The 27,195-nt window shown below is 33.9% G+C and overlaps 2 protein-coding genes and 1 long non-coding RNA gene across 4 annotated transcripts in view; all 3 read left to right on the top strand.

Annotated features, from left to right (window-relative positions):
* The window catches only part of LOC149476641 (catalase-like), a 28,177-nt gene extending 13,711 nt beyond the window's left edge, over positions 1–14,466 (top strand). Inside the window, exons 1-2 of one of the 2 annotated variants that reach the window (XM_089711913.1) lie at positions 11,584–11,718; positions 12,989–14,466. In XM_089711913.1, coding sequence (XP_089568039.1) covers positions 11,584–11,718; positions 12,989–14,419 — 1,566 coding nt within the window. In that variant the 3' untranslated portion in view covers positions 14,420–14,466. Of the gene's footprint in view, positions 1–11,583; positions 11,719–12,988 lie in introns of those variants that run through there. The other variant, XM_089711912.1, reaches the window with a different exon arrangement.
* Positions 1–27,195, top strand: part of LOC149476629 (uncharacterized) — a 444,465-nt gene that overhangs the window by 25,224 nt on the left and 392,046 nt on the right. The window lies entirely within an intron of this gene.
* Positions 18,654–25,649, top strand: icln (chloride nucleotide-sensitive channel icln). The gene is made up of 6 exons (XM_089711932.1): positions 18,654–18,964; positions 20,282–20,422; positions 21,132–21,227; positions 22,405–22,532; positions 23,944–24,057; positions 25,089–25,649. The coding sequence occupies exons 1-6, from the start codon at positions 18,843–18,845 to the stop codon at positions 25,118–25,120; spliced, it is 633 nt and encodes a 210-aa protein (XP_089568058.1). The 5' UTR covers positions 18,654–18,842; the 3' UTR covers positions 25,121–25,649.

Here is a 27,195-nt window from a genome sequence, read left to right as displayed (position 1 = left end):
TTTTTTCTGTTGTATCGTTAATTACTTCTGTTATTAAAATATATCAAATTTTAACGACAAAAAAAGGAGGAATTTATTCAGACAGAGAAGAACACAAAGTTTATTTAATAATTTTGTTGTAATTTCCATTAATAGTTTTTTATCTAGTTTAACAACAAGTTTAACAAACAGACATTTTTTATATATTTAATTTAAGTATCTGTTCTTGCTCTAGTTACAGTTGTTACACGTGTAACATTTTCATCAGACGGTACCTATAATATTCAAAATTGGTCTGATAACATTTATAATATAATGCCAATTAATTTATAAATTACCATGATAGGATGTTATTTATTACTATTACTAATATTATAAAGCTGTAGAGTTTGTTTGTTCTTTTGTTTGTTGAAACGCTTATCTCAGGAACTAATGGTCCGATTTGAAAAGTTGTTTCGGTACGTATATATCATCACGCTAAGACCAACAGGAGCGGAGCCATGCGGGTGAAACCGCGAAGCGCAGCTAGTCTTAGATAACAGTGAAAATTAATTAAAATCTAACCAATTACCAATACTTTAAAATTTACTACTTACTAACTCAAAGACATTTTTTAGAGTAGAGTATTATATTATCTATGATTTTTAGTGTAATCCGTTTTTAATATTGATTATAATTAATCCATACTAATATTATAAATGCGAAAGTAACTCTGTCTGTCTGTCTGTTACTCAATCACGCCTTAACTACTGAACCAATTTGCATGAAATTTGGTATAGAGATATTTTGATACCCGAGAAAGGACATAGGATAGGTTTTATCCCGGAAATCCTACGGGAACGGGTTTTTCTTTGAAAACGCGGGCGAAGCCGCGGGCGGAAAGCTAGTTAATTGATAATTGATAATTAATTATGACCAAGATTATGACATTATCAAATCTTCCGATTTCAATGTCAATTGAATTGAATGACAATAAAGAATTCTTATAGAATATAAATAATTGATAAAAAATAAAAATATACTTGCAATGTTCGATATATAATGTTGAATTTCAATCTGACTCATAAATCATGCATTTCGTCGAGCGTTGGATGGAAATACGGCCAAGTGCGAGTTGGATGTTTCGTAAAAGATTGTAATGTCATATCTGTATGTATGTTAGTTATGTATGTTTGGATGGAACGTTGGATGGATGGTTATTAGTTGTTGCTCCTCTAGAAAAACGGCTCATCGGATCCTAATAAAATTTAGCATAGATGTTAGAGCGTATTGGTATTCCGTGATAAAATACTGATATAATTCAAAGTCAAACATTTATTTATTCAATTAGACATCTTCTAGAAGCACTTTGGAATCCGGAATCGTCATAACATATTGTAACATTTACCACCGATTCGGAAAGAAGTATCTATGGAGAAGAACTGACAAGAAACTCCATAGTTGTTCTTTTAAAATCATATCAATATTACAATTTATTTACATAATATATCATAATATGCCAAAGAACTGTCCTGTGGTTCTTACGCGACAACCCACTATAGTTCAAGATCCATCGCCCATTTTTGCAAGTGATTACTATCAAGCTAATTTTCCGTGAGTAGCTTTATTTTGATGAGACGCCCAATAATTTCCTGTACGAAACTCTCGATTGTGGTAACTAACAGAGGTAACAAGGATAAAATGTTTTGATTTGATGGTTCTCAAATTTTTATTACTATAGTCGAGCCAATTTAATAGGCAACATTTGACGTCTATCAATTTTATCTTCGAAGAGAGGTAACCTGCTTAAAAACATCGATTAAAGTGAATTAATCGATACGGATTTGAAACATTTGTCAATCGAATTTATTAATTTATGATGATTTTTATTCACAAGTAATCAATGCATTCGATTCTAGATGTCAGATTTCGATTTTTAGAGTAACGTCTCTAGTATTTAAAAATAAAAAAGGTTTATTGACACAAAATTGTAGCGACGTCAGTTCTTCAATTCAGAAATTGTTTATTATATTTAGAATGGTTTATTAGTAAAATGAAATCTTAAAATTACTTGTATCGGTCATTATTATTATAAATAATATGTAGTCGTAATTGAAAAAAGTTAAGCAAATGTGCAGTTCTAACAAAACGAAATATCATGTTATTCTATGTTGTCGTTACTAGGTTACGTTGTTGAATTTTGTTGAACTGTCAAATGTTGCCTATTAAAATGGCTCTACTATAACTGAGTTTTTTTTGTGTTCAATCTCAAGATAATTATCTAAATTATTCGAAAAAATATTTGTCCTACAAAATCTATTGTTTGATCAAAGAGTCCCCTCTTTCCAATGTGTATCGATAACAAGGTCATCATAAATGATTACTAACTGATTTTTTTGTTTTCACTTAGTTAATATTTATATAATTCAACAGACATATTGTCCTACAAATTGCGTAATAAATATTATCAAATCAAAAAAAATACTACTCACGGAAAATTAGCTTGATAGTAATCACTTGCAAAAATGGGCGAAGGATCCTGGACTACTATGGATTTCCATCTTCCATATATTCCTTAATGCTCATACAGGCTCTCTGATCTAATACATCCCTACTAATACATATTATAAATGCGAAAGTTACTCTGTCTGTGATCTGTCTGTCTGTTACGCTTTCCCGCTTACCTCTCAACCGATTTTGATGAAATTTGGCACAGACAATCTTTAGACCCTGAAAAAGAACATAGGCTACCTTTTATCAAAACACTACGCGGGCGATGCCGCGGGCGGAAGCTAGTTTTTTTATAAAAGTTTTAAATTTAGCACTACTATACTCTTTAATACTATCAGGTATTATGTTGTAAAAGCGTATACCTTGACCCATAAATCAATTTTTAACTTTAGCTAACCAGTAAAATGGCAATAATATTTCTTAGACATCTTTACTCGACCAAAGCCAAGACAAGAATGCTGCGCAACTGCTGCCGTCCGTTATTTAAATGACGACCATAACAACTATTCGAGTGGTAGGAGTGAATGCACGAGTTATCTTATTTGTGTTGTTTTGATCGTTTTTTTGATAATTAAATGAGTACCTATTAATACTTTAATCCTAATGATAAAATATTATAAAAATAATTAATTAAGTTCATCATTTGCCTTATTTTTAAAACATAATTTTATCGTTAAATTAAGAGCGCTATCAATATTATCATTGATATAAATGGGAAAATTTTGAATGCCATAAAACTTCCTACCTTTCAATCAGAGATAGATTATATTCTTATAGCTTTTACGTCACATTTAGGCGCCTACTACGCACGCGGAACCGCGGGCTGAATCTATAAAAATATTTATATTTGTTGTTTTTTTCTTCTGATGATTAAAACAATTAAAGATTTTTTTAGAAGAAAGTATCAGGATCTAGCCATAGAAATCAAAAGACAATAGAATGTGAAAACAGTCCACATAGTTCCGATAGTTCTATCAGCCACCGGTATAATCCCTTAAACACTTATACACACTTTAAACACTCTGGAATTACCATCACATATTCAACATGCTATAGAAAGCAACCATCCTTAACACATGCCGAATAACGCGGAAGTTCATAACATCATCCACTTTATCATCAACATACACAATATAAAGTATTCCGTTGCACGCTTGGCCTTTTTTTTTAAGTGGGGAAATCTTGCATAGATACCCACGGCCTCCGGGGAAAGGGCCGTGGGTTATGTCGGATTCCTACCGACCAAAACCCCACTGTGTTCCGTCAAGCCGCATCAACGACGGGGCCACGGGTATAGGTAGAATTCTTCCGTGACTGCAAGGCCCGCGTGTAATGAGTATCCCTTTCAAGTAAAGGAGTAAAATAAATAAAAAAATAAACTCATAATAATTAAAGAAGTGGATCAATTACTAATGCTGATGGAACATTTAAGGAGCAATTTTTTGAGATATTAATAACTAGCTTTCCGCCCGCGGCTTCGCCCGCGCAGTCAAAGAAAAACCCGCATAGTTCCCGTTCCCGTGGGATTTCCGGGATAAAACCTATCCTATTTCCCGGGGTAAAAAGTAGCCTATGTCCTTTCTCGGGTATCAAAATATCTCTATACCAAATTTCATGCAAATTGGTTCAGTAGTTAAGGCGTGATTGAGTAACAGACAGACAGACAGAGTTACTTTCGCATTTATAATATTAGTATGGATTATTATAAAGAAATAACTTTCGCCGCTAACTTTTTACCTATTAAAACTCAGTCAACACTCAACAGTCAAGCATCCTTCTAATATTATAAATGGGAAAGTTTGTGAGGGTATATTTATATTAATTACTCTTTCAAGCAAATATTACGGGACCGATTATATACTAGTAGGATAGGACTAGTAGGATGGTCACCCGTGCCACTTCTTTACTCGACTTCACTAGATTTAAAATACGTTAAAATTACCATGTTTATTTAGTAGCATGTTCAGGATCGGAATTAAAAAAAAACACAAGTTTAATCAAAATCAGATAGAATTGTTTCGATGTTTTTGTACATTTCGAATCTTACGTAATGTATTATGCCTCAGGTATCCTGAATGGCTTCCTTTTTTAGCGCATGCAACCACACATATATTTATGTTTTCTATTACCTAGGTATTATTTATTTACAACTAGCTTTCCGCCCGCGGCTTCGCCCGCGTTTTCAAAGAAAAACCCGTTCCCGTAGGATTTCCGGGATAAAACCTATCCTATGTCCTTTCTCGGGTATCAAAATGTCTGTATACCAAATTTCATGCAAATTGGTTCAGTAGTTAAGGCGTGATTGAGTAACAGACAGACAGACAGAGTTACTTTCGCATTTATAATACACTAGCTTTCCGCCCGCGGCTTCGCCCGCGTTTTCAAAGAAAAACTTGTTCCCGCAGGATTTCCGGGATAAAACCTATCCTATGTCCTTTCTTGGGTATCAAAATATCTCCATACCAAATTTTATGAAAATTGGTTCAGTAGTTTAGGCGTGATTGAGTAACAGACAGACAGACAGAGTTACTTTCGCATTTATAATATTAGTATGGATTAGTATGGATGCTATAATTTTATATGTGTGTTGTTTGTGTTGGAATAAATGGTTTCTTTCTTTCTTTCTAATGTGAATGTTAATGTTAGTCGATTAAGATACAAAATAAACTGGGTAAATTACAAATTTCTGTTCTTCATTAGCTGCTCCGCGCGGTTTCAACCCCGTGGCTCCACTCCTGTTGGTCGTAGCGTGATGATATATAGCCTATAACCTTCCTCGATAAATAGGCTATATAATACCGAAAGAATTATTCAAATCGGACCAGTAGTTCCTGAGATTAGCGCGTTCAAACAAACAAACAAACAAACTCTTCAGCTTTATAATATTAGTATAGATTGATATAAATACAGTATAGGCCAGTGGAAATTAACATTAAATTCGCAAAGCACGATGTAGATTTGAATTTTTGGTATGTTGTTTGGATCAGTTAGGGTGATGTAAATCCCAATTTGCAACTTCGAAAAAGTTGTGCTCGCTGCGCACCACGTGATAAACTGCGAAAATTTTGGACTTTTTTCACTTTTTGCTCTAAAAGTCATAAACTATGCGTTTCCGACAAGTATGATTCAGTACATAAATTAATGTTATTAAATTTGCAACAATTTAAGCCTAACCGCAGCTCTCTAAACCTTATAACGACTAAACTGTGGCCATTCGAAGATGGTTCATTTTTCCCGAAATATTGAAATTTTTAGTTTTGCTCCCGTTTGAAGCAAAATATTGGCAAAAACCGCTCGTTCTATGAGAAGTTCGTATAATTAATTTTCTTTCATAAGAGCATAGAACAAAGTCTGTGAGACAAATATTTCACACACAATATCTGAAAAACAAAAAGAAGGTAGAAATAGATTTTTAAAGAATTGAAACTGAGAGCATATAAAATCATAAAAAGAATAATACTTTTTCATTTGTAGGATAGGTAATTAACAAAATTACAAAATTTGGGAAAGTAGGAAAAAAGATTATACGCAAATAATAAACTGCGAAAATTTTGGACTTTTTTCACTTTTTGCTCTAAAAGTCATAAACTATGCGTTTCCGACAAGTATCATTCAGTACATAAATTAAGGTTATTAAATTTGCAACAATTTAAGCCTAACCGCAGCTCTCTAAACCTTATAACGACTAAACTGTGGCCATTCGAAGATGGTTCATTTTTCCCGAAATATTGAAATTTTTAGTTTTGCTCCCGTTTGAAGCAAAATATTGGCAAAAACCGCTCGTTCTATGAGAAGTTCGTATAATAAAGTTGTAGTGCATTTAATTTTCTTTCATAAGAGCATAGAACAAAGTCTGTGAGACAAATATTTCACACACAATATCTGAAAAACAAAAAGAAGGTAGAAATAGATTTTTAAAGAATTGAAACTGAGAGCATATAAAATCATAAAAAGAATAATACTTTTTCATTTGCAGGATAGGTAATTAACAAAATTACAAAGCTAATTAAATTTGCAACAATTTAAGCCAAACCGCAGCTCTCTAAACCTTATAACAATTACTAAGCTGTGGCCTTTCAAAGAAAGTCAGTTTTTCCCGAAAATTTCAAATTTTTAGTTTTGCTCCCGTTTGAACCAAAATATTGGCAAAAACCGCTCGTTCTATGAGAAAGTCGTATAATAAAGTTGTAGTGCATTTAATTTTCTTTCATTAGAGCATAGAACAAAGTCTGTGAGACAAATAGTTCACTCACAATATCTGAAAAACAAAAATAAGGTAGAAATAGATTTTTAAAGAATTGAAACTGAGGGCATATAAAATCATAAAAAGGATAATACTTTTTCATTTGCAGGATAGGTAATTAACAAAATTAAATTTTCTACAACTTTATTTTATGACCTTCTCATAGAACGAGCGGTTTTGCCAATATTTTGGTTCAAACGGGAGCAAAACTAAAAATTTGAAAATTTCGGGAAAAACTGACTATCTTTGAAAGGCCACAGCTTAGTCGTTATAAGGTTTAGAGAGCTGCGGTTAGGCTTAAATTGTTGCAAATTTAATAACCTTAATTTATGTACTGAATCATACTTGTCGGAAACGCATAGTTTATGACTTTTAGAGCAAAAAGTGAAAAAAGTCCAAAATTTTCGCAGTTTATCACGTGGTGCGCAGCGAGCACAACTTTTTCGAAGTTGCAAATTGGGATTTACATCACCCTAACTGATCCAAACAACATACCAAAAATTCAAATCTACATCGTGCTTTGCGAATTTAGGGTTTTTTAGTGTCGATTTCTACTGGCCTAGTACAGCAGTCAGCACCACCGAATTCGTTCGTGAAATATCCCTAATCCGGTATCATACTATTGGGGAATTTTCGCATAATGCAGCGTTGTCCAGTGCTGCCAAATTGTGCGATATTTTTAACCAGACAGAAAAATAATATACCCTTACATAAAAATATAATACATAATTAAAAATCCCTAAAATTACTTTAAACAATTAGTAATTATATTTATCTACAATATTCCAAAATAAATACGCTCTTTATGGGGTACTAGCTGCGCTCCGCGGTTTCACCCACGTGGCTCCGCTCCTGTTGGTCTTAGCGTGATGATATATAGCCTGGCCTTCCTCGATTAATGGGCTATCTAACACCGAAAGAATTTTTCAAATCGGACCAGTGGTTCCTGAGATTAGCGCGCTCAAACAAACAAACAAACCCTTCAGCTTTATAGTATGTATTACGATATATTTTGCTACCGTAATTTTAATCATATTTATTTTAAATTTTTATTTAATTACTAGGTTTCAGACAGACAGACAGAGTTACTTTCGGATTTATAATATTAAGTATGGATAATCCTACAGAGGGTGGTAATCTTTCCTGATTACCGTAATTACGGCGGTGTTGACAACACTGGGTACGTCTAAACAAAATAAATAAATGAAAAAATGTGTTAAGTGACTGTCGCTGGCTACTAGTAGCTGTCGCTGGCCACTAGTGGCTGTGGTCGGTGGTCCGTTTGCCCGTTTACGCCTACGATTATTCTTGCTCTTTCTCAATCTGTCAATGAATTGTTGCTTCAATTCGCAAATTTTTAGATTGCCTACATAGCAATTTGTAAAGATTTAAATTGTTTAATTTTTCATTTTTACCAATTTTACAGTACTATGCAAGCTATATTTTTGAAGTGAAAACTTCTTTAGCGGCGTTGGGTATAACATCTTAAACTCGCGTCAGGACACGTGGCCTGATCGAAAAAGCGTAAGACGGATGGATATCAAAGTCAAACATGCTCAACGTTAATAATCAAGTTTTCACTTCTGCCGGCACTCCCGGAGTGCAACCCGTCTTTTTTTTATATATTTGTGTTTCGGATGAGTTGATAATTAATAGAACGTGTTATTTTATAAACGGTTTAATCAATAAAAACTTGAAATAGTAACGCTTCTATAAAGTTCATTTTGTAAACATTTTTTTATATAGGGTCAACCGGGGCAAATGCAACTATGGGGCTATGGCAACTAGTTATCATAACTAATTTATTAGAGTTGTTGTAATAAATCGCCACCTATGATTCAATAGCTCAACGACTAATAAATCTTACAAGTAATAGATGGTGCCCCTACGATGAAAACTATTTGATTGATAGGCCATTGTGTCAAACCGCTATTTTGAAGTTGGTGTGCGTAAAAACAGGTGTCGAGTTTTGCAGACAAAAAAATTGTTTAGGAGTGATTTTTTGCAGGTGTTTTTGATTGGACACGATTATCACAAGCCGTTAAGCATATTTCATTTATATTTTTAGTGCGTTAGTTGACTCTATTTTGTGTTATTGATGCAGTTACAATTGCCTCATGAAAATTTCACTGTGGGGTTATTGCAACTGTGAGGTTAGTTACAATAGCCCCTTATATTTTTGTATGAAACTAAAAACACTAGTGATGTGACAGTGTCGATATTTTTATTATGTATCCTTCTTGGTAGTCAAAATATATTTTCTTTATGATTAATTAAAGAAGAACCATCGATTATTTCTTCGATATTATACCCAGAGACGGGTTCATAAGTAAAATTCAAATTAGATAAAGCGTGGTTAAAGAATATAAGTAACTAAAAACGATAGGTAGGATAGTTCTGTGATTGTTCAAGTAATTTTTAGTAAACGGTTGATTAACTAATAAACGTATTTTGTTTGGTTTACGTTTTTAACAATATTTAACACAGAGAATATTATTTGTTCTGACCAAAAACTAAAATTGACTTAGTAGGTAGTACACTGTTATTGCACGCCTCATAAGCGAAGCGTTGAGATGGGTACTACTGTCACTTCGCGCGAAACATCTGATTTTTCAAACTTAAAATGTCTTTATGTATCATACATTGCACTTGTAAGATAATACATACACACACATATTAAGAAAAAACACTATTTTTAACGTTCATGATATTTTTGATGTCATTTTTGTTATTTAAACTAGTTAAAAAACAGTTTAAAAAAGTTCTGTCTTGGACGTCCGTGTGTCTGTATGTGCGGATCCTTTTTCTTGTTAACACGATAGCGACCGAAATACTTTACTAATCGAGTCTTTTTTTTTCTCTTACGCTTGAGTATGCTCAGGAATAGAACCCTTTCATTTTTCAGGGTCTGATTCGATGTGGTTTAATTGTTATTAAATAAACAAAAATAATAATTAATAAATATTTATTAAAAAAAAATTATGAGGCGTGCACTTTTGGATTTTCCAAATTATTTTTTTTTTGTTGCGATTTAAAGTGGTACTTAAATCAAAGTAGGTACATGAGTTTTTCCTCTAAATAATGCGGCGCCATCTACGATCGCAACGTTATTGTATAGATAACGTTATTGTATATATATATAGAATAATAAAAATCTATCGATGAATAAGTTTTTTGCATTCCCCACACTAATTCTCTAACAAATAGTTGCATTTGCCCCACAATCAGAAAAATAAGATTTTTCCTGAAAACTCGTTCTTGCTACACGGTAATCCAGTTCAAAATCCTATGAATAACATGAAATCTCATAAATATATTCTATATTCGTTGTTTTATATGAAATAGAAGAAGAGCTATGGCAGTTAGTTGCATTTACCCCCGACTAGGGGTTAATGTAACTTTTTCTACCAATTTTAGGAAATATTCTCACTACCAGTTATTTATAAGACTACTGTATTGCTTGATTGGTTGAAAATAATCTTGAATAAATACAAAAATCACTAAATAGGTCAAATAAATGACCAAATATAAAAGGAGATAACTGCAACCGATCAAACTTGAAACTTGTTATTTTTTAGTTGCATTTGCCCCGGTTGACCTAATAGTTTTTTTTGACAATAAAAAAAAGGTTCACATTCTCTGAAATATTCATTATTTTCATAATATTTTTTAATATTATGAAATAATTTCAAGACTAATAATTATCTAGTCATATCGATATCAACATTATTTACTGCTGAGATAAAAGCGAAATACTAAAAACTATTTTTAGTACTAACTTCCTAATTATAAAATAATTAAACACCTGTAGATTACAGGTGTATATAAGATGTTACGGGCAATTAAATAAGTCCGGTCACTATTAATAATGGCCGGTCTGTATTCATAATGCCCTACAGTCTACTCAATTGGGCTATGTAATTAAAATAGCATGATTAATCACTTTCCCGATTATTATGAATAATGCCCATCCTATTTTGGGTGAAGTAATAAAACAATAAATAAATATATTCTTTATTTAACAACAAAATAAAATGGTTTTAATGTATTCTTAGGCTAAGTATTATTGTAATAATTCTAAGAGCAATAAAGTATTTTTAAAGTAAAATAAATAAATAACAAAAATTACATATAATATGTAAAAAATAAACCGTAGGTACAATTAATTGCGATATTTGAACAATGTCTCCTTTATTAAGAAATGTCCTGTGTTACAGGAGACATTTATCCATCCGTTGATACAATTTATATACCTGAATATTATAACAATTCTATACTATGCAAGTATTCTATCCTATAAAATTTGATTAATGATGATGAAAATAGGTGAACTGAAGTGTTTTTATAGCATAGTTGTTGGTTTGAATAAGATTGTTGGGGTGGGATAGGTTCGGCTCCTGTTTATTTTTAAAGTGAAACTTTTATTACATCGTCTCAAACTTTTTGGTCTGTGTAGCGCATGTCGCGTGTATCGCGGCTGCCGAGTAGGTATACCTACTCGGCAGCCGACCGTCACGCGACATGCGCTACACAAAGCAGTGTTCGGAACCATTCGAATAGTTTCACTTTTACCGTGGTTTCATAAAACCTCACAACATTTTTTACTACACAGTAACCGATCACAATTCAGTCCAATTAATCACATAGTCCAGCTATAAGTAGGGAATTATTCATTCTCCAGTCCAAGTGATAAAATCAAGCTATCTCAAACACTTACTTATTACACGGACTACAATCTGTGGGGAATTATTAATAATGGCCGGCCCTTATTAATAATGCCCAGTTAATCACATTGCCCGTAACATATCCATAATGTCCAAACATATAAATAACAAAGGCGATAGCAAATTTAATTCATTCCGTTAGTCACAATGTTGGTGAAAATCCCAAAAATGAATCAAAAACTACAAACTTTTCTTCTACTGCTAATTAGTCTGTCATGTCAAGGCTACGAGACACTAGACCCTATTCGAGATCAAATTGTATTATATAAGAAGAGAACAGAGGTGAGTACTTTTTTTATTTTTTTTATTTTTATTTTTTGATAGCAAAGCGCTTGACCACTATCTCGCCTGATGGAAAGCTCCGGGCCGTGCCCCGTCCGGGGCTTGATCAAAATTATTTTATAAACTTTTTGTATAAAGTGATTGTGAAAAGACTAGGAACTTCAGTTGTGACTACAGACTGGTTTTTAACTTGTTTAATTTAATTGATGTGGTAGAAAATGAAAAAAAATATCAATGCTGTCCGTTGGTCTGTACGTCTGTTAGAAAAAAAATTAGGCAATCAAATAAGTTGAATCTTTTTTTCAACATGTCCATTGTCCATTTATTCTAAGGATGAGATAATAAGGTAGGTCATTAATATACACTAAGAACAAAAACGGTCCTAAGATAGACCCCTGCGGAACACCTATGTTAATCGACGCACCGCGTCCACTCACTCCATTAACAACAACGGTTTGTACCCTGTTCTGAAGATATGAAGCTATGAGGTCCTGAGCGTAACCTTTAATACCATAAAAATTTAGTTTCCGTAATAGAGTGGAATGTTCTACACAATCAAAAGCCTTAAAAAGGTCGCAGAATATCCCTAGCATTCTTTGAATTTTCCCATGCTTCATATATATGTGACAAAATATTTGTTTTGCGATGTTCAACTTTTTTTTCAAATTCTAATAGTTCCCCATTCTATTTTAATTTTTCCATTTTTTCTTGTCGCTTGCCCATTCTATAGAAAACTTCTTTTCCTGAAGCTGATATTTTTTAATGACCGCAAAAATTGAATTTAAATTTCTTCTACTTTTTCATGTAAAATAAAGATTTCCTGTTTGTAGTATTAAACGTGTGAGGCGTGCACTTTATTTATTTATTTATTTTTTTACTGTAGATAAGGAAGCGCTAGAGCACAATCTCGCTTGATGGAAAGCTAAGATGTGGTCTAAGATGGTACGCGCTTCCTAAGTAGGTAGGTAGGTAGGTAGGCACTTTTTGGATTTGCCAAATTTTTATTAATCCTTTTCATTTCATTCTGTGATAACCTTTTGGTGTACTGGAAAATGAGAGTACGATCTGAGTCGGAGACTAATGATTTTGCTTGTTGGGTAATGATTAGATAGTTTAATACTTTAATCTATGGAGTAATCGATCAAGAAGATATGACTGCCTCATACCCTCAACCAAACAAATATAGGATATTATTTGATATTGCTATTTAATTTCCAGCTTTTTTTGGCATCAATTGATAGACTTATACAAATACTTTTACTGTTTACAGGGCGTATGCACTCGTTTAACCACAAGCAGTGGCGCACCAGTTGAGAGCCGCGACACTTCTACATTGAACGAAAACCTTATGTACAACCCTTTCTTTATGGACTCCCTGACTCGCTTTACACGGGAGAGAATCCAAGAACGTGTCGTTCACGGCAAGGGCTCTGGTGCATTTGGGTATCTAGAAGTCACAAATAATTTAACACAATTCACAAAAGCAGATTTCCTCAACGGCATCGGCAAGAAAACCCAAGTGGCTGTGAGATTCTCACCAACTGTTGTGGAACGGGGCGGCACAGATATAAACCGAGCGGGGAGAGGATTCGCCGTGAAGTTCTACACGCAAGAAGGCAATTTTGACTTCCTGGGCTTCAATTCTCCCATGTTTGCCATCAAGGATCCGATTCTGTTCCCTACATTTATCCACTGTCAACACAGAAACCCCTCGACCGGTCTTCGCGACAACAATATGCTTTGGGACTTCTTAACGCTCCATCCTGAAGCGTTAAACATGTTCTTTACTATGTTTTCTGATGATGGTATACCGAGAGGCTATCGTCATATGCCTGGATTCAGCATACACACATACCAGATGCAGAACAAAGAAGGTGATATATACTTCGCTAGATTACATTTCCGTCCCGATGCAGGTAGAGCCAGTATAACAACAGAAGAGGCTAGATATCTGGAAGCAACCGATCCCGACTATTTCAGTAGAGATTTGTACCAAGCAATCGCGTGTGGAAGGCAGGTTAGCTGGACATTTTACCTACAGATACTAACTTTAGAACAAGCATTGAACAGTGACATCGATGTATTTGATGTGACATTAGAACTGCCTACAGACAAATATCCTCTCACAGAAGTCGGCAAATTGGTTCTAAATAAAAACCCAGTCAACCAGTTTGCAGATGTAGAACAAATGGCGTTCTGTCCTTGCAATTTGGTACCCGGTATAGACGGAGCTCCAGATAAACTTTTCGAGGCGCGAACCTTCGCCTATCGAGACACTCAATTGTACCGTTTAGGTGTAAACGTCAATAAGATCAAAGTTAATAGTCCGATCGAAGCCAACAATTATAATAAAGACGGAAATCCACCTGTAGGTGATAATGGAGGAGACACTCCAAATTATTATCCCAACTCTTTCAATGGACCGAATGCATATACGGATATAAACAGATCGAAATTGATAGAGATTGTCGAAAAGAAACCAAATAATACAGCACAAGTCCGTCAGCGGTATCGAAGAATGTCTGACGGGCAGAAGGAACGCTTTATGAGCAATCTTATAGATAGCCTGGGTCCAACTACACCACTGCTGCGTGAGAGAGCTGTTAAAATATTTACACAAATTGACCGGGATCTTGGGAGTCGGGTGTATCAAGCGTTAAAAGAATATCAGAGGGAACCAGCTTGTAAAATGTACTTTTAATATTAATCAGTGTTCATGGCTTTCATATGATACTACAATATTATTAAAATAAAATACCAATTTTCTGCATTTTACGAGATTTTTTCTTTCAATCAAAGTGGCATTAGTACCTATCATTTTTTACGAAAAAAACAAAAAAAATACGAATATATTCACACAGACGAACATAAACTATACTAGATTTTTTTATTTCTCTTATAATTACCGTGGGTCTTACGATAACTTACAAGAATAATAATTAAAAAAAAAAAATCCGTGTGGCACTCGAGGACTGCCGCGGTAAAGCTATTGCATAGCATCGCGTCGCTGTGCCGGTTGGGGGTGTTAGGTTTTTTCGTTACGGAATTATTACTTTCGGTCGCCGCGCTCAAAGTCTGAGATAAAAACCATGATAATAGCTTAAAAAAAAATAATAAATATACTATGATAGGGTGAAATTAATTTATTATTATCTTCATATAATTCATGTGATTGCAAGAAGTAAGGCCAAGACATAGTTTTTTTTATATGTAAAAAACTGGTTAGCAATTAGTAAGGACCTAATATAATTAGTTCTACTAGGACCTAATAAAATTCTAAAAATATACATTTTCTAAAAATTTACATACTAGGGTATGTTGGTTTGGTTTTTTTTGGGAAGATAACTTTCAGGGATATATTTTTGAGCAGATAATATTTTCGATACAGATTACAAATGGGTAATATAACATATAGAATATTCCAATACACAATAAAAACTTTAAAAAGAACTTACCTCGTCCTAACACTAAGCATTTTCTTACAAACAGGACACTTGACTGTCTTCTTCTCATGAACCGCCATGTGCCGTATCAATAAGTATTTAGCCGTACACGACATTCCGCACACGTCGCAGACAAACATACAAACTGCACAGTGCACTTTACGTATGTGAGCCTTGAGAAGGGGTTGCGATTTGAACGTTTTTCCGCAGTTTTCCTACAATAAAATTGAGAGTTATTGATTTATTAAGCTAATACCTATAATACTATGCTAATATCTATACATACTAATATTATAAAGCTGAAGAGTTTGTTTGTTTGTATGTTTGTAGATGTAGTCCATTTATTGAGGAAGGTTATAGGCTATATATAAGAGCTAAGACCAACAGAAACGGAGCCACGCGGGTGAAACCGCGGAGCGCAGCTAGTATAATATAATCATACAAATATAGATAGAAAGCAATAAACTCATTTTAAAATAGCAACTTTTTAAAGAGTAACTATAAAGTTTATGACATGTTGAATTAACTTTTTTTTAAATGATGAAGTTATCATAATATTATGTTGATAGCACAAAAAGTATTGGAACCCAAGTTCGATATCGCGCTTTACGAACAAAAATTAAGACAAAAATTTGTAACAACACTTTTTTTGCTATATTTGTAACTAGCTCCGCGGTTTCACCCGCGTGGCTCCACTCCTGTTGGTCTTAGCGTGATGATATATAGCCTATAGCCTTCAAACAAACTCGTCAGCTTTATAATATTATAGTATAGATTTGTAGGCCGTGCGCCATGCGCGTGTTTCTCTGCATATCTCTCTCTCATCAGTTAATTAAGGGTGTCTTCCGTTATGCACTGCAACCACTGCACAGTGCTATCACTGTAGAAAAATTCGTTCCGTTATGGACTGCCAGTATACTGCCGCAGTACCCTAGGGAAATTTATGACGTCATTAATCGCCGCCATATTCTACTGTGAGCACTGGCGTTTTCGAGGTAAGGTACTCGCAGTACTTTGATCACGTGATCAGTCCACAGAGCAAGTAATATGATCAGTCAAAACCACTCGAGTGCCTAACGTCTTATACAAAGCTACAGTATAATCAGAAAATTTTAAAGTTCTGTAATTAGTTTGGATTAATAAATAAAACAATGGAAGAATTGCAAAAATTAACTTTATTAGACTGTGTTGAAAATGTTCAATACGAGCTGAAAGTTCCTTTTTATTTTTTTTTATGAAAAAGTACTTACTTTTATTATATTATAAATTCAATTTACAATTAATATTAATTAAAATATTTTTAATTGGACAGTACTCCAAAACAGTTTATTTTTATGTTCTAGAAAACTTTAATACACTCATTTGAATGCTGCGTCAAAAAATGCGGCTGACAGTATACTGGATTGCGTTCCGTTTTAAATCGTAACCAGTATAACTGGCTATAAAGGAACGGCTTCACAGTATACTGAATTGACGTCACACCTTACAGTGGTCGCAGTGCATAACGGAATACACCCTAAGTAACTTCCTCCGGTGTCCCTTGACACGTCTCAAGTTTTTTTACTTACCTGTGGACATGTCACACTAGATTTTTCAACATCAATATGAAACTTTCTATATTTCTTTTTAGGATTCTTCTGTATGATTACTTTATCCATAAATGTGAATTGGCACTCGTCTTCCTTTTTACCTGAACAAGAATAAAATATATAATAGAATTAATGTACTATGTAATTAAATTAATTAATACATACATTAAAAAAATATGTAAGCATGTGCTTCCAAATGTACACTTTTTTAACACGAACAAATATGTGAATATGTATAAAGCATAGCATTGATGTACAGTATGGTTCAAACTTTATGGCGGCTCGGAATATTGTACGATCCAATGTGCAGAAAACAATTTTAGGTATTAGCGGGATGTTAAGGGACCCCTGCGCACCTGCACTCGCACCTACACCTAACTTCAGAACCGCCATCTATTTATTTATTTAAACAGAATAATTCATTGTACTTACAGTAATTAAACCAAAACATACATTGAATTTAGTAACAATACATAAAAAAAGACAAAACGGATATACATATTATGTGCGGCAACATGCATCCAAGTACCTGCTACAGAGGTCCAGGATAGCATTTGCACTGCTAGCAAAAATATCAATTGTGCCATCAGAGGCCAGCACACGATTTAACAAATGAAGGGTGGCCATTAAGTTTGAATCAAACTGTAAATAAATAAATATTATAGGACATTATGACACAAATCGACCTAGTCCCACAGTAAGCTCAATTAAGGCTTGTGTTGTGGGTACTAGGCGACGATAAATATAATATTTAATAAATACATATATAGATAATAATACCCAGACCCAAGAACAAATAATTGAGTTCATCACACAAATATTTGCCCTGACTGGGGATCGAACCCGGGACCGTCGGCTCAGTAGGCAGTTACTTTACCACTGCGCCAACCGCGTCGTCAATACTGTACTTATCTATAGCTATTGAATAACTGTCTGTTTACTTACCATCCGTTTCATGTTCAGCATTTACTGTCACTGGTTCAGCAAATACTGTATCATTCAGTCTGTAGTATTTCCCAGTGCTGTCATCACCAATACCACGAAGAGGCTGATAAAATATTTAGGATATAGGAAATAATTTCTATATCTATCTATGAATATAATACTATGTTTATTTCACATAAAGTAAATAAAAACATATAATATTTTATAATATCAATTCGTTTTCGGTAAAAAGGTAATTAATTAATCTGAAAGAAAACAATTATAAAAGTTACTTACATCAGCCTCTAAAATATGTTTGTTGTTTTGTTGCATACTTTCTTCTTTGATAAAAACTTTTGTTTTAGAAATCTCCATTGCTGTTAATAACGTGTTTTAAAATTAGGAAACACACAATTTTTTAACACTTTAGTATTGTACACAAGTGTTGTCTCGGAAAAGTATTTTGAAAAGTTTAGTAAATATATCCAGGAAAGTAAAATGAAAACTTTTGTTTACAAAGTTTACTGTTTTACATAAATTGCTTGTTGAGTTATCTGTTATAAAATTTATAGTAATTCTTAATCACATCACATTACACATATTTCTTTAGAAAATTACTATTCTCGAATATATTCAGAAATATTATTTGAAGAAAAGAGCGTCACAAGTGACACGCGCTGCGAGTGAAAATTCAAAATACGTTGTTTACTTTTTTTTCAGAAACGTTAACGAATTTTCTTTGACAATTAGATGACCACAGACGAAGAAAAGTATATTTTTAATAGAGAAATGCGAATTGGACTAATAAGTAATAATCACCCATTTTATAAAATAGAATAGTATAAATCAGCAGTAGTAGAATATTTTTTACAATTAATTAATGTCAGGATTAAATTAACTCCTGGATTAGGTAGTTATTGTTTTGTCTATGCCTCAAGTCACTAGTTTATTTTTTTAATTCTTGTTCTACTGTCTGTGGTTGTGTTATTTGCATGCCGCATGCGCGAAACGTGTTTTTTTGTGAAATTGTACCTACTATTTTCTTTCTATTTCTGATTCCAAATGAGTTTATTTTAGCATTTAATATTTTTTAGTCATAGTTATATTACAGTGACGTGTCTAACAACTTAAACTATCGATATTTGAAACTTAATACGACTCATTAAAAATGGTTGTGGTATCTTCAACTTTTTCTGTGCCGGTAGAAGGCATTATTTTACAAACACCATCAACAAAATTGTTCATAAACGATCAAGAAATAGGTACAGCTACGTTATATATAACAGAAAAGTAAGTATAATTCCAATTTTAATAAGAAAAAATATTCTTTGTTTGGATGGATGATGAATGGACTTTTTGGGGTTTCTTTAGAGAACTGCCGCACGTATTATAGGTTTTTTGTGGGGGGGGGATGGGGGGGAGGAGGGGGGGACCCTCCCACCAAAAGGGGAAAGTTAGGAAACCAATAGTTTTGGAGAAAAATCAATTTTCCTATTCTAACCTCAAAATGTATGGTATTGGTGTAAAATCATTTTAACTAAGCATTAGACGATAGTAACATATTTTACGCTACATAAATAAAATACAAACAAGTTGTGAAAACCTACGTAGTTTTTTTTTATTTGAGTGGGAATCGCCCTAAAGTCAAATGTTAACCTAACACGCTCGTCGCTTCGCTCCTCGCTACCTATTTGGATATTAAAAATAAAAGTTTAATAGTTTTTTAACCTACGTAGATTTTTTTAAGCTATTGCATAGCTTCTATCGCGGGCCTTGAGCGCGGGGACCGAATCCAGAAATTGCGTAACGAAAAACCTCACGCTCCCCACTCCGACGGGCACGGAGGTGTGGCTTGAAGGCATGCTATGCAATAGCTTTGCCGCGGCAGTCCCCGAGTGCCACACGTCTTTTTTGTTTGAGTGGGAATCGCCCTAAAGTCGCTTCTGGCACTCGCCGGCCGCTGCCGCGGCACGCTCGCTTCGCTCGCTCGGCTCGTGCGGCAGTTCAAGAGTTAACCTAACACGCTCGTCGCTTCGCTCCTCGCTACCTATTTGGATATTAAAAATAAAAGTTTAATAGTTTTTAACCTACCTACGTAGATTTTTTTTGTTTGAGTAGGAACCGCCCTTAAGTCGCTTTTGGCACTCGCCGGCCGCAGCGTAAAGACTAAAGTCACAGTACAGTGAATTGGAACGTCTTGGTCCGCTTTTTTTGCACAACAAAACGGATAAATGCACTTTTTTCGCACAAAAAATTATTAACTTTAAAAATTAATAACTAAAAAACTACAAGTTTCCTAACGATAATATTTTGGAATTACAATCTTACATTACCTAGCTAACTAAAAATATAAATATTTCCAACAAATTCGTGCGGCAGTTAACTAAAGCCAACCCGGCTTTTTTCTTTCGAAATTCGAATTCCTGAAAATTTTCTGAGATTATAATTTGTATTTCGAAACACAGTACCCATCATTGCCGTTTTAATTTATCGTCATCACTCACATCATTTTTTACTTTAATTCACTTCACTTGAATTTTTTACTTTAAAACACCCCAAAAAGTCACCTAAGAAAAAAATATCTTAAAAATAATTATTAATTCTCAGTAATGTCCTATGGGGCGGAGGAGTGGGTGCCTCTGGTGGTATATCACCAACAATATCACTGCTATATCCCAGTATATCACTACATGCCATACAGAGAGAGCCGAGCCCAGCCTTGTATATGGTGCTGAATTATGAATTAAGGTAAGGTCATCTATTTTAATATTTATCTGTGATTTATTATAAACTAGCGTTCAGTCCGCGGCTTTGTCCGCTATGTCTAAAAACGAATAAATTATACACTAAAACCTTCTGAATTACTCTATCTGTTAAAAAAAAACTGCATTGAGATCTGCTGCGTAGTTTTAAAGATTTAAGCATACACAGGGACAGAGAAAGCGACTTTGTTTTATACTATGTAGTCATAAAACATCACATAAAATGTATCTGTCGCAGGCAAATTATATTCAGAGAGAATTCATTATCAGAAATTTTTCGTTTGGATAAGGGGATGGGTTAGGTTAGGTTCGTGTTTTTAAAACATCACAGAAATAGGAGCTTGCAACCGTCTTTTGTAGAATTTTGGAAAAAGTAAATCCTCAGCATATTACAAAATGTCAAGCATTTGAAAACGGCGTGACTATAGTCTATACTAATATTATAAAGAGGAAAGGTTTGTATGTATGTATGTATGTATGTATGGTTTTCACGCATAAACTACTGGACCGATTTTGATGTAATTTGGCACAGACAATCCTTAGACCCTGAGAAAGAACATAGGCTACCTTTTATTGCGAAATATGTACCACGGGCGAAGCCGGGGCGGACCGCTAGTATACAATACTTTATTTGTTATCCCTACTTTAAAACTAAAAAATAAATGCTTTATCAAAAGTGGTGCAACAATTTTCAGATTACCCCAAAACCAGTCTGGAGGCGGTGACACAAGTGATAGTCAGAATGATGACGAAGAATTTGATGCTGACGACCAACCCATCACACAGTTGAGGTAAATAATTATAATTGTGATAAAAAAATATGACTAAATACTGTAACTCTGCAGTGCATCTTACAGTTGAGAAAATATAGGAAAATAATTGCTACTGGGCACTGGCATTATAAAATAGTTTAACTTTTTGAGCATTAGTTAATTATAAGTTTAAATTCCATTTAGTTACCTACACATAGTTCAAACTAGAGAACATGCGTTGAAACAAATACTATTTTCAACAAGTTCACATAGCCTAAGAGGCCTATAGGCTATATCTTAATAGATATAAATCTTGTGTCACGATTTGTCCTCAATGGACTCCTAAACCACTTAACCGATTATAATAAAATTCGCACACCATGTGCAGTTCGATCCAACTTGAGAGATAGGATAGTTTAAAAATGTAGGTACCACGGGCGAAGCCGGGGCGGACCACTAGTTAACTATAAAAATTTCACTGCCAAAGATAAAATGTATTATGTAGATGGCATGTTGAAAAGATGTCAAATTTGATTGTTGATGTTGATTAATTTTTATATAGTAACAGTTTTGTAGATTCTGGATACGTTCTGTTTAAACTTAAAACTCTAACCCAAACATGTATCTATTCCAAAAGGATTTCTATTGAATTATTATTATGTATATACCATTACCATTGACCACCGGTTCGGAAAGCAGTTTCTACAGAATGTAAATCAACATTTTGTCATTGCTACAACATGTTGTGGTTTACTTTTTCGATCAAAGAGCGTTTTTGGTCTGTAAGCATGTAGTATATTGACAGTATTTCTACATAATCACAGAATACATAATAGTAGCTAAACGCTACAGAACGGACACTCTCCGCCTCCCGCCAAAATTAAACACTTACCTCACCCCGCACGATCGTGATTAAAATGGGCCATATTTTTCTGCAAGGACGATACGCAACGAAGATTGACAACATTAATCAAATTGACTTAAAGTAATTTTATTATTTTGGAGTTGTGATTATCGTTTTTCGTAGAAAATGGTTAGATATTGTGCTGTTTACGGATGTATTTCATAAGAAAAAACGCGATTTTTTTTTTACGCTAGTCACAAATGTGCCAACCATAAAGCGTTAACACACACATTTGCAGTCTCTACAGTTTGACTGTCAAAACGATAATTTTGTATGGAGTGTCCGGGGTGTGACATAATTGCAAAATTTTAGGTTCATCCCAGGCAATGAGCATGACCTACAGCCGATGTATTCCGCGATGAGCCAGGGTCAGGCTCTACACCCCGACCCACAGGATGTTGACGATGACCCTTACATGGATGGAGAGGATTTTGATGAAGGTTTGTGTATTTTTATTTCTTTGTGCATATTTTTTTGGTAAATAATTAATAGCTGCTCCCCTTGGTTCTAGCCGGGTAGATATTATTTGTAGTTTTAACAAATTATTATCTTAATCCAAATCATTTAAATCTGTTCAGCTGTTTTTGAATTATAACTGTCGTATCAAACGCAATGTTATACTTAATATAAAACAAATTTGCTTTCTGCTTCGTCTATCCCTATGTTTGTTCAGATTTTTACGCATTTTGATGGATTTTTAATAGCTGATGATAGTGATTCAAGAGGAAAGTTTGATAATGCATAATATTGAATACTTAGTTTATTTATTCAATATTATGTATTCTAATATAACCCGAGCGAAGCTAGGGCGGAAAGCGAGTCTTTATATACACTTTAAATTAGGGATGTAACGATACCGATACCGATACCGATATATTGGCCGATATAATCGGCAAGCCGATATATCGGTATCGCCGATTATAAAACAACCGATACCGATATCAAACAATTAAAAAAACCGCGCCCAATGAACGATGCGGGAGGCCGCCCGCGCGTGAGCACTTTGTTTTTTGGAAAAACTCAACCAATAGTAAACTTTTATTAGGAACTGATTGTATGTGTATAACTTAAAGTTTAACTGACTTTGCAAAATAATAATATCTACTAAAATAAATGGTTTTCTTGTTTTTTGATTTGGCATTGTTATTTAAAAGAATACGATTTACAGTTGAGTCTCTGTTAAATGTTGGTAACTTTTATGCATAATTCACTATTTATTTTTCTACCAAGCCATCGATATCGGTATCGGTATCGGTATCGCCGATAATTGATTACAAATATCGGTATCGGTATCGTATCGGCAAAATCATGTATCGTTACATCCCTACTTTAAATCTTCGGCCATAAACAAAAAACAAAAAAACATGAACATGTGACAGTAAAAACCCGATTTTGTTTTCGTCAAAATACATTTTCCCTATTTAAAAATAGTTGAGGGAAACCTTTTAAAAGTATTTATATGTAGACACATAAAAAAATAAAATATACAAAAATTGCACAATAGGCGACCTTATGGCTACAGAGCCATCTCTTCCAGGTAACCCAACCAGCAAACAATTAATAACAGGCAGGCAAAAAAAAAACACATTTTTGAAGTGAAACTTCTTTATCGGGGTTGGAAAAAAATTTAGTGTAACATTTTTTCGTTACGCGTGACATTTTCCCGTTACGCGCCATCTTTTTCTTATCCCTACCACGCGTGATTCGACATATTTCTGTAAAGTTGCATATAGTAAAATTATTTTTTGAAAAATAAGGTCATAAAGAAGTTTCACTTCTTACGTGTGTACACTAGTACACGCACACATTTTTATTTATTTATTTGTTTATTTATTTAAAAATAATTTCCAGGAGAAGAGGAATTCGAAGACGCAGAGGAGAGTGAGGGAAGTCCAGAGGAAGCCGCAAGGAGTCAGTTACAACAACTGAGGATTGAGAACACTAATGGAACGTCTAATTATCACGGTGAGGTGATTTAGCCCTAATATATGCACTATATAATATACAATATAATATAATAATAATCTTATAGGTATATAAAAATGAATCGCAAAATGTGTTGGTAAGCGCATAACTCGAGAACGGCTGAACCGATTTCGATAATTCTTTTTTTATTATATTTCTTGAAGTACGAGGATGGTTCTTATGTAGAGAAAACGTAAACATGTACCACGGGCGAAGCCGGGGCGGACCGCTAGTATACAATATAATATAATAATAATAAAAAATAAATAAACTCTTTAAAGGATTGCCGCTCAGCATTTTGCAATGAAAAGCATAGGGCCTTCATTGCAGAGCTGATTTTCAGCGACACCTAAATAATGTCCATGCGATAATATATATAATATATGCCCTATATATAGTTATAATTTAGATTTAGGCCTAATGTGTCCTTAGTCCAAGTGAAGTGTCCCCTAGTGGGGTAAGGGGCAGATGTATTATACATCCGTTTCACTGATCGATTTTCTTTAGGGACAAGTAGGTGATCAGCCTTCTGTGTCCTGCCAGACCGAGACTTGGTACAGCGGTTGACGCGTGAGCGTAGAACCGAGGGGTCCTGGGTTCGATTCCCGGTGGAGACGAAGAAAAAAAAAATGTCTCGGTCTGGCAGGACAAAGGCTGATAACCTACTTGTATACTAAAACCTTCCTCTTGAATCAGTCGTATCTATTAAAAAAAACCACATCAAAATCCGTTGCGTAGTTTTAAAGATTTAAGCATACATAGGGACATAGGGACAGAGAAAGCAACTTTGTTTTATACTATGTAGTGATTAGAATCATCTATATTTACCAAAAAAAGAGCGTGTGGGCCGAGGACGTGTTTGAAGTGAAACTTCTCTGGCAAGATTCAAAGATATCAAAATCGTCGCCTTACTCCATGACGTGACGGTTTTGCCATGACGCGACCTTGAAATTTTACTCTCTTCGCGCATAAAGAAGTTTCACTATAAAAAGTTTTCATAAATATATTTAAAATATTTTTTTTATTTTCAGATTGTGAAGACATGGACAACGAGCGGAATTAATTTTTAATTTTAATGTTAATTATAAATTACAATTAAATATTGGTTTTATTATTAACACAGCGTGTGTTTTGTACGCAAGTATGTTTTACCAAACTTTAAGTTGGAATGCATTTAACAAATAATTTTTTTTTTCAATAAATAATAAAAAATTCAATTAAAAAGTCAATTTTTTTCAAGTCGAGTTTGTGAGGATGGATGTATGTTTGTTACTCTTTCACGTAAAAACTACTGAGCCGATTACAATGAAATTTAGCACACATATAGAGGGTAATTTGGATTAACACATGGGATAGGTTTTATCCCGGAAATCCCACGGGAATGGGAACTATGCGGGTTTTCATTTGAAAACGCGGGCGAAGCCGCAGGCGGAAATATAATAATATATTAAAGGTTAAATGTATTTCAACTATTATTAGGAATCATAATATAAAGCTACGTTCGCACTAGCGTCCGTTCATTGACTTGTGTAGAAAAGTAAAGGTGCAGTTGGCTTATTAAAGTAATATTCGTATTCATTATTTTAAAAAAAGATAGATATTAGGTACAAGATACAAGTTTTTAGTTCATGAAGTTGTATTATGTCACGTGTCAGAAGTGAAACTACTTTGACAAGATTCAAAAATACCAAAATCGTCGATCCATGACGTGACTATATTGCCATGATGTGACCTGAAATTTTATACACGACGCGCCTAAGGAGGTTTCACTTCAAAATAATCGTCGATACATAAATGAATACGAATGTGAAAACAGCTTTCCAATTAGTGATGTAAAAAAAAATATTTTTGAAAAAAAATGTTTTTTTTATATGTACATCTGCAATAGTCCGGGATACATCGCCCATTTTTGCAAGTGATTACTATCAAGCTAATTTTTCGTGAGTAGCTTTATTTTGATGAGATGCCCAATAATTTCATGTACGAAACTCTCGATTGTGGTAGCTTACAGAGGTAACAAGGATAAAAATTTTTGATTTGACGGTTCTCAAATATTTATTACGCAATTTGTAGGACAATATGTCTGTTGAATTATATAAGTATTAAATAAGTGAAAATAAAAGAATCTGCTGGTTAGTAATCATTTATGATGACTTCGTTATCGATACACATTGGAAAGGGGGACTCTTTGATCAAACCATAGATTTTGTAGGACAAATATTTTTTCGAATAATTTAGATAATTATCTTGAGATTGAACAAAAAAAAAACATTCAGTTAGTAATTAATATTTGAGAACCATCAAATCAAAATATTTTATCCTTGTTTCCTCTGGTAGCTACCACAATCGAGAGTTTCGTACATGAAATTATTGGACATCTCATCAAAATAAAGCTACTCACGAAAAATTAGCTTGATAGTAATCACTTGCAAAAATGGGCGATGTATCCCGGACTACAATAATTAAACTCGTGAAAGTTGCAGACTGCCAATAAAAATAAATTACGACTCGAATACGAATATATTTTATATAATTTTTTGCCAAATTTTCAGGAATATGGATCTCGACAAGTAAAATCAATGGCTATGTGAAAATATCCCGAATCCTCTAATAACTTTATTAGATTCAATATTACTGACAATAATATATCACTTTCTATTTAATTTTCAACTAAATAAATTACTTTAAAACTGATTTTTAGACTTAGGTATTTTGAGGTTAATTTTCTTACAAGTTGCCTTATATTTATAAAACTTTACACATTAATACAAAAACAACTTGATGTTAATAAACTTTGCTGTTTAATTATTAAGTTTAAGAGCCCTCGATTATTACTTAAGATTTGTAGTTCGCCTAATTTAGCGAAGACCGCCTCCTTGGTAGTGGTTGACGCGTGAGCGTAACACCGAGGGGTCCTGGGTTCGATTCCCGGTGGAGACGAAGAAAAAAAAGTGTCTCGGTCTGTTAGGACACAGAAGGCTGATCACCTACTTGTCTAAAGAAAATCGATCAGTGAAACAGATGTATAATGCATCTGCCCCTTACCCCACTAGGGGACTTCACTTTAATATAGCGAAGAAAGAATGTATCTCTTTTAGTCTGTACTGTAGTACATTTTATTCTGTATGTGAACTGAAT

The sequence above is a fragment of the Colias philodice genome, chromosome 27 (assembly GCF_061535455.1).
Source record: "Colias philodice isolate Cphi_HAF_F1 chromosome 27, ilColPhil1 Martin Lab GWU primary, whole genome shotgun sequence".
NCBI classification, from domain to species: domain Eukaryota; kingdom Metazoa; phylum Arthropoda; class Insecta; order Lepidoptera; family Pieridae; genus Colias; species Colias philodice.
This window is presented reverse-complemented; position numbering and strand designations above follow the sequence as displayed.

Excerpts from the sequence above, each read along its gene's own strand:
- icln (XM_089711932.1), top strand. The coding sequence starts at position 18,843 with ATGGTTGTGGTATCTTCAACTTTTTCTGTGCCGGTAGAAGGCATTATT. Across the intron at positions 18,965-20,281 it reads ACGTTATATATAACAGAAAA|TAATGTCCTATGGGGCGGAG; the intron begins GTAAGTATAATT and ends ATTAATTCTCAG. Across the intron at positions 22,533-23,943 it reads TGGAGAGGATTTTGATGAAG|GAGAAGAGGAATTCGAAGAC; the intron begins GTTTGTGTATTT and ends AATAATTTCCAG.